Source organism: Pundamilia nyererei, unplaced genomic scaffold (assembly GCF_000239375.1).
Source record: "Pundamilia nyererei isolate P.nyererei 1_Seehausen unplaced genomic scaffold, PunNye1.0 scaffold00019, whole genome shotgun sequence".
Lineage (NCBI taxonomy): Eukaryota > Metazoa > Chordata > Actinopteri > Cichliformes > Cichlidae > Pundamilia > Pundamilia nyererei.
Window position 1 is genome coordinate 1,130,327 of NW_005187420.1, and position 8,725 is coordinate 1,139,051.

The 8,725-nt window shown below is 36.6% G+C and overlaps 2 protein-coding genes across 2 annotated transcripts in view; both read right to left on the reverse strand.

Annotated features, from left to right (window-relative positions):
* The window catches only part of LOC102200453 (adhesion G-protein coupled receptor G5-like), a 7,895-nt gene extending 3,335 nt beyond the window's left edge, over nucleotides 1–4,560 (reverse strand). The window contains exons 1-8 of the mRNA XM_005726323.1: nucleotides 4,504–4,560; nucleotides 3,957–4,075; nucleotides 2,441–2,516; nucleotides 2,147–2,288; nucleotides 1,759–1,878; nucleotides 921–1,046; nucleotides 754–799; nucleotides 327–421 (exon numbers count right to left, since the gene is read on the reverse strand). Of these exons, the coding sequence (XP_005726380.1) occupies nucleotides 327–421; nucleotides 754–799; nucleotides 921–1,046; nucleotides 1,759–1,878; nucleotides 2,147–2,288; nucleotides 2,441–2,516; nucleotides 3,957–4,075; nucleotides 4,504–4,511 (732 nt within the window). The 5' untranslated portion in view covers nucleotides 4,512–4,560. The remainder of the gene's footprint in view (nucleotides 1–326; nucleotides 422–753; nucleotides 800–920; nucleotides 1,047–1,758; nucleotides 1,879–2,146; nucleotides 2,289–2,440; nucleotides 2,517–3,956; nucleotides 4,076–4,503) is intronic.
* The window catches only part of LOC102200168 (G-protein coupled receptor 56-like), a 50,218-nt gene that overhangs the window by 6,761 nt on the left and 34,732 nt on the right, over nucleotides 1–8,725 (reverse strand). The gene's annotated exons all lie outside the window — the stretch shown is intronic.

Genomic DNA, 8,725 nt, shown 5'->3' on the forward strand with positions numbered 1-8,725 from the left:
TACGCTCACCTTCCTGGCTCTTGAAAAGGAGTTTGGCTGGCTGTTTATCTATGTTCACACTCAGGGAGTTTAACACATAGAGAGAACAGTAGAATGACTAAACTTTGCAGTGTATTTTTAGCTTGCGGTCTCTTTCCTAACACCACTTGAAAAGCCTGTTTGAAGGCAGAATTAAGGTAAATAGAGTAATGGTCTGGCATGTCCTTGTGAAGCTGCAAAGTTTGAGGCAATTCAGATAAGTGTTTGCTGATAAGTGTTTGTTGATAGAAGTGAAGAACAATGGACAAACAATGGCCTCTTTAAATAATAAATGAGCCCAGTCTTACTATGAGGATACCAAAGTATGTGAGGTGGTTGCAGGAACAGGTGATGTTATTCTGACGATGTGTCCAGTGTGTGACGCAGCCATCCTCTCTAAAAGCTGGTAAGCAAACGACACAGATCCATTACGCAAAAGATCACATTTCTGAACATCAGCTCAGTTAAGTGGCCATGAGTGAAAACACAAACCACAATGAGTCTAACTTATGAAAATATTGTTGCGCTATACTGCTCAAAAAAGATTAAAGGAACACTTTGGAAACATTAGATTTTCAGGGGGGAATAAATCGTGATGGATATCTATAATCAAGTGGAATGGGTAATGTGTCCCATAAGATTAATTGACTTGTTGCTGTACTCTGATTAAAAGGTGTTCCGTTATTTAATGTTTGAGCAGTGTACATTACTGTTCATGACAGATCTGATACTTACTGTATGTTGAATAATTAAAGAACTGACACGAGGGTTTTTGAGTTTCCTATGACACAAACATATTTCATGTTTGTACAAAATGTACAGAATATTATATGTGTCAACTAATTGTGCAATTAAATTACAGGAGGTAAGACTGAAATAAATGTTCAAAAAAGCATAGTTACGTCGATTTTCTTGGTAAACTCCATCGTGATGTTGATGCGCTCCTGCAGTCCTGATATCTTCTTGCCCTGCACACTCAGACCAACCAGTCTTTGATCATATACTTCATGTGGGCTTTCAAAAACGCTCTACAATAAAATGCAAATTTGTCAGCTGGTTTAACAATTTTGCAAAGACAATTTTAATATTATTTTCTGAATCTTCTGTGTTAAATGGAAAAACACTACTAAGTGATCTACTTACACTGTTTGATATGCAACTCATTTACATTTTGTTAGAAAAAAAGGTGATGATTCTTTCCTGATGTACTCAACTTCCTTCAAAATATGTGTACTAATTTTACATTTCATGTGTTAATAAAATAATGTCACTATGCTCAAGAGTACAAATTCCCCGCTGGACAAATAATTCAAGCATCCAGCAAATTCAGAAGCTTCAAATTCAGGGTTTAATTTTATTGGCTGTTAGGTGTAGCTGGTGAAAGTAAGCTTGATAGGCTTGTTAAGCTGGGATTTTAAAATCTGATTGTTTTTTTTTGTATGCCATGTGTATACACCCCTCCTTTGTTAAGGACATGTAAATTTGATTAAAACAACTTTATAATGATGTGAAAATAAACAGGAGTACATTTCCTAACAAGTGGTAAACAAAAGAAATATATAACCTGACAAAGAAAAAGAAAAAAATCCTAATGTTATTTTATTAGACTGAAACAAGCAAAACCCACAAGCTCCATGAGCAGTAGTTTAAATTTAATGTGTAAATACAAAGATCGTATTATTCTATAGCTCACCACATCCTTTTTCTACATGTTTTTAAATAAGAAGTGTAGTTTATGACCTTATTTGTTTCAGGCCATTTAAACATGCAGAACACAAACGTGTTATTCGGTCCAGCACCCAGTTCTCTTGGCAGCTGGACAATGACTTTACTGTTGAGAAGAGGCACATCTGGTGTTACCTGTATCAGCATCAACATGCCAAGAATAGAAAAAGATTTAGTTTAGATTACGTTCACTAAAATTACCTCGAACAGAACAACATTAGATTGAATACAGTGGATCAGATCTTAAATAAGCCGGTCGTTATCAATACCTGACTCACGCTCAACATTGGATCTAAATATCAGCTCTGTACATCACTACTTGGAAGGTATTTCTGACTACATGTGGAGTCTGACTACAAGCTACTGTTCAATAAGATTGTGTGAATATTTTTAATTTTTTTACCTTTGTGTCATTGGCATAAATTTCAAGGCCTCCGAAGGGACCACTGGGTTTGTGCAGAAGAGCGACAAAAGTCTTTACATACAATTGCATGCTCCCATTCACCTCTGTTCCCTCTAGAACCTTCTCTAGAGTCCAAATGGCTCTTGGGGAGTAGAATGCAAAAATATTAATACAATATTAACAATTTACATCCTTTTATTAATGTAGAAAACAGTCAAGTGTTAAATTCCCAACCCCCCCCCCCCCCCCACACACACACACACACAATGTATTATAAATAATTCAAATGTTTACCTCAAAGTGTCACTGAGGTTTCCCCCATTCAAAACATTATCTGTATAATTCATACAACACTCGGCCTGATTACGACCTGTAGACAAAATGTAAGAACACACATTGAACCCTTGTACAGTTTAATTAAAGCACCCCTCATGTCCACAGAATATATGAAGGTTTAATCTCAAAACACCAATTTCACATTTTAAATGCTATTTTACCATGTTAGAATAATGACTGTTTAAAACAAGTTGTAATATATAAAACCTGAATTCCAGAAGAGTTGGAATGTTTGTTAAATTTGGTAAAAAAAAAAATAAAAAATGAAAAGAAAAGAAAAGAAAACCAAAAGACTTTCAAATGAAATCAAACCTGATGTTTGCTACAGTTCAGCAAAAAATGTCATGATGCAGCAAATGGCTGAAAAAGCAAGAAAGATGAAAAGGTTTCATCTGAGAGAACATTTAGCAAGTAATTAAGTTGACTGATATCAGGTCTTTAATATAATTAGCTATAAAAGAGATGTCTTAGAGAGGCATTCTCTCAGAAGTAAAAATGGGCTGAGGCTCTCTAATCTGTGGAAGAGTCTGTAAAAATATCGTACAATACTTCAAATGTTCCTCAACATCAAATTGCAAAGGGTTTGCAACTCTCATCATCTTCAGTGCATAACATAATCAAAAGATTCAGAGAAACTTAAGATGTCTTTGTGCATAAAGGACGAGGCTGAAAATGTTTATTAATCACTCACTGGCATGATTGTGTCACTGACATTACTTAATGGGCCAAGGAATGTTTCCACACAGCAAAATCTCCAGTGTTAAATTAACACTAGAGAGTGTCTATATGGGTCCACACCTCTGAGTGTTAAATACAACACTGTTGAGTGTTAAATTAACACTTTTGACAGTGTTATGTGTTTAAAAGTAACCTAGTCAGTTTTGAAGATTAACAATGGCTAACACTGAGCAGTGCTGATTTTCTAACACTGGAAAATAACTCAAAATGTTAAAAATAAGACCGAGGTAAACATGCACCTGTAGCAAACATCAATTTTAAAATGAGCTAATTTTGTGCTTAAAATTGTAAAATTTCTCAGTTTAAGCATCTTTTATGTTATTTATGTTCTGTGGTAAATAAAATATTTGCTAATGTGACTTCACATGAGTCTTTCAGTAATAATGTTTTTCAAATTTAAAGGATGACGTAGTGTCTACAGTAGCTGCAGACAGTACACTGAGGATAGGATGTGTTCTTCTAAAGTGTAGTAACGTAATTTAATGTAATTTAAAGGGACGTGACATTTTAGGGCTGTGGTAGAATATAGTGTGTACAGACTTTTTATATAGTATAAAAGAAAGAAACACATGTAGCTAAAATTGACAGAAAACAAGCTGAGTTTACTTTATTCAAACTCATAAAAGGCAAAAAGAAAAAGTGATTAAGCCTTGTTTCTTAGGTTAGAATCTAAATTGTCTGGCTGTTCCAGTAATAAAGTCATTCTTTTGTTACAGTAGTTAATATAACAACTTACTTATTGTAGCTGATATATTGCATGAATTCCCACAGAAATACTGTTCCGACAGACAATTCTGATAAAGCATGTAATAAGACATAAAAGGCATCAACCACCAGAATATCCAGCTCTTCTCCCTGTAAAGAGACTCTCTCATTTAGAATGGAAAAAAAGGCAATGCTTTTCAGTCAAAGTTCTTTTCTGATTAAAATGTCTTAATTTTTTAGATTAGCACAAAATTTATTTTGTTGCTATTATGCTGAAGGCAGATCATCATCACCCTGAAGACTCATCATCAGAACAATGCAAAATATGTTTTCTACATAAAGATTTTGAGTTTTAGAGACTGTACCAAGTTATAAAAAACACAGGTATAGAAATAAAACGAATTCAACTTCTACTCCTCCTATTTCTACTACCAGTAATCCTAAGAAATACATTGAATCAAAATCACAAATTAAAAAAAGTATAAAGTCGAATGACTCTAATAACACTAACAACCCTTGTTATTAGCATCAACACAGAAAGTAAAATGTATTATAAAGTGAACCAAAGCATACCCTACCTTTCCATGTTGCTGTGGAACTAAGTTAATAGAGGACACAGAGCAAAACAGAAGTGACAGCGGGGGGGGGTTGGCTGAATTTGACGTGCTGCAAAGGAAGTTGATGAAACAAATGTAAATGCTATTCTAAGTAAAAAAGAGGAAGTATCAACTGAAAAAAAATAAATTTCTTATCTTCCTTGTCACTACTCAGTATGCATCAAATACAGGATGACGTCATTGAAATAGTATACTTTACCCTGTTCACATGTTCAGCAATAAAACTACTACTAAAGCTACTTTTTTTTCCCTCAAAGCAAGTCATTGATCAATATCAGGAAAATTGCATTATGACTATGGACAGCAGAACACAGAACAAGGTTTGTGTGTATAAAATTGAAAATAAAACTGATTCTGATTTTGAGAAAAAAAATTAAGATGAAAACAAATTTCCAGTTTAAGCACAGTGTGATTTTCCTCCAGTTGTTACAAGTCAAAAGTTAAAGCCCATGGGAAAACAGATACAGTGGGGCAAAAAAGTATTTAGTCAGCCACCGATTGTGCAAGTTCCCCCACCTAAAATGATGACAGAGGTCAGTAATTTGCACCAGAGGTACACTTCAACTGTGAGAGACAGAATGTGAAATAAAAATCCATGAATCCACATGGTAGGATTTGTAAAGAATTTATTTGTAAATCAGGGTGGAAAATAAGTATTTGGTCAATAACAAAAATACAACTCAATACTTTGTAACATAACCTTTGTTGGCAATAACAGAGGTCAAACGTTTACTATAGGTCTTTACCAGGTTTGCACACACAGTAGCTGGTATTTTGGCCCATTCCTCCATGCAGATCTTCTCGAGAGCAGTGATGTTTTGGGGCTGTCGCCGAGCAACACGGACTTTCAACTCCCGCCACAGATTTTCTATGGGGTTGAGGTCTGGAGACTGGCTAGGCCACTCCAGGACTTTCAAATGCTTCTTACGGAGCCACTCCTTTGTTGCCCAGGCGGTGTGTTTTGGATCATTGTCATGTTGGAAGACCCAGCCTCGTTTCATCTTCAAAGTTCTCACTGATGGAAGGAGGTTTTGGCTCAAAATCTCACGATACATGGCCCCATTCATTCTGTCCTTAACACGGATCAGTCGTCCTGTCCCCTTGGCAGAAAAACAGCCCCATAGCATGATGTTTCCACCCCCATGCTTCACAGTAGGTATGGTGTTCTTGAGATGCAACTCAGTATTCTTCTTCCTCCAAACATGACGAGTTGAGTTTATACCAAAAAGTTTTACTTTGGTTTCATCTGACCACATGACATTCTCCCAATCCTCTGCTGTATCATCCATGTGCTCTCTGGCAAACTTCAGACGGGCCTGGACATGCACTGGCTTCAGCAGCGGAACACGTCTGGCACTGCGGGATTTGATTCCCTGCCGTTGTAGTGTGTTACTGATGGTGACCTTTGTTACTTTGGTCCCAGCTCTCTGCAGGTCATTCACCAGGTCCCCCCGTGTGGTTCTGGGATCTTTGCTCACCGTTCTCGTGATCATTTTGACCCCACGGGATGAGATCTTGCGTGGAGCCCCAGATCGAGGGAGATTATCAGTGGTCTTGTATGTCTTCCATTTTCTGATGATTGCTCCCACAGTTGATTTTTTCACACCAAGCTGCTTGCCTATTGTAGATTCACTCTTCCCAGTCTGGTGCAGGTCTACAATACTTTTCCTGGTGTCCTTCGAAAGCTCTTTGGTCTTGGCCATGGCGGAGTTTGGAGTCTGACTGTTTGAGGCTGTGGACAGGTGTCTTTTATACAGATGATGAGTTCAAACAGGTGCCATTCATACAGGTAACGAGTGGGGGACAGAAAAGCTTCTTACAGAAGACGTTACAGGTCTGTGAGAGCCAGAGATTTTCCTTGTTTGAGGTGACCAAATACTTATTTTCCACCCTAATTTACGAATAAATTCTTTACAAATCCTACCATGTGATTCATGGATTTTTTTTTCACATTCTGTCTCTCACAGTTGAAGTGTACCTCTGGTGCAAATTACTGACCTCTGTCATCGTTTTAAGTGGGGGAACTTGCACAATAGGTGGCTGACTAAATACTTTTTTGCCCCACTGTATTTCTAATCTTACAGCTTGGTGTTAAAGTTTGCATTTGCATAAAAAAAAAACCTTGATTTGCATTGCAAATCATGAACAACAAAGTGATGCTGTAAGGCGATGGAACCTGATACTATCAGGTTACATTTAATGACTGTGTGTGTTTGTGTTGTTTCATATATTTTGAGTTAAAATAGGATGACATGTCCTTGTGACTAGGAAAAATAAATGGTTTTCTGGTAATTGTATCAAATTATTTTACTGTTGGAGACTGATTAAAAGAAAATGCAGCAACAAGGTGGTGACCATTTCCTATTTAATAAATATGTTTTATCAAAAATGGCTGCGCAGGCCCAAAGTGGGTGGGATGAACTCTAAAGCTGTATGGGCAGGGCAAACCCAGACTTATCCCACATTAGTCTCAAATGCATGTGCCCAAAGAGTCACAGTAAAGCTTTAAGGAATACTGTAGTCAAGTCCTTTTTCTTTCAGTTGACGTGGCTCTAAAAAATTAAGCCCATCTTGTCTAGATGCCACCCAGAGACTCTGATCCATACATTTATCCAGTGGCGGTCCAAGCCTGTTTGGCGCCCTGGGCGAACACTCCCTCTGGCACAACCATACTGAATTTCACCAGAGAAAAGACAGACACACACATATGAAGAGAGAGTATGCATAGTATGCATAGTATGCAAACGTCTACCAAACAGCCATCATAATTTGTCATACAGTGAGAAGAGGACACATCAATAATTAACAATGACTAATTAATATTAAAATCTGTAACATAATGTATTGTTTGTAGTTTAGTCAATTACTGTTACTATTTTTACCATTTCTTCTAGGAGCAACTGTAACCCACCTAATTTCCTTTGGGATTAATAAAGTATTCTGATTCTGATTGTTTCAGGATGACCTGCCATTATCCAATGACACATCTGCTTAGGTTATTTGATAGGGAAAAAAAGGATCTTGTACTCATAAATAAACATAGAATAGTGGATAAAAATGACACATTGTTAAATGTGTCATTGGTCACTGCTTAATTTCCTCATTATTTAAGCATTACTCATCCTTAATATGTCATTTATAAATACAGATATACGTTCTTAGAAAGAACCACTTCTGAACCTGATCTCCTTACTCCAAGGAGCTTTTGTGAGTTATCATTGTGCCAGAGGAGGAGGGCATCCAATACTTCTTTCATTTCACCTGAGTTCGCCTGTGGGAAAGCACAGTGCCGAATACCCTGACTATTTCTTTGAATTCAGGAGTACTAGTGAACTAATCTTGAGTGATTACTGAATTATCTGAATAAAGCTAATGAACGAGAGAAATTCTAAACTCTTAAACATCCCAGAGATATCTGAATTTATGTCTGCACCTTCACACTCCAGATATGAAGGATCATACCTGTTTTACCTCTGGTGTTGTGCCAAAAAGTGATCGTCTGACAAAAACTGATTTCCAATGTCTTTACTTATATTGGTAAATAGACTTTAGTGAACATGATTTACAAAAGGGTATATATCAAGTTTAATAACGACCCATTTTTTCAAGTATATTTATAACTCTGTGTTATTGTAACTATATCAAAACCAACCCAGTCCTTTTGGGACACTTAAAATATGTTTAGAGAACTATTATTATATTTGTTGCAATTTCTGCTGTCCTCTTGGCCAGATGACATTAAAAAAGTAATTTTAATGTCAAATGAATAAATACGAAGTAAAAATCACTGCCAAAAAGTGATTGCAGCTTCCACCTTGTGACAGGAATGTTGTTTGTGGCACAAGATGACTCAATATCACTCATGAGGGATACATATGACATGTTTCACATATTATAGACCAAAAAGTTGTCTATAGCAGTTTATCCCTCCTGTTATGTTGCGGGGCAGATTGACCCAGAACAGAAGAGATGTCACATGTCATCTGCATCAATACCGAAAATGAAAAAAACCTAAATTATAAAAGAAAATTGTAAAATAATCAATACCAGTGTTTCTGACACTTTTGGATGAGTAAATTTGCCCCGGGTCTGTCACAGTACGGCTGTGTGCAGGCAAAAGTAGGACCCAAACGCAAACTCACAGAGACAAAAGGTAAACTCAAAAAACACAGCTTTATTGCTG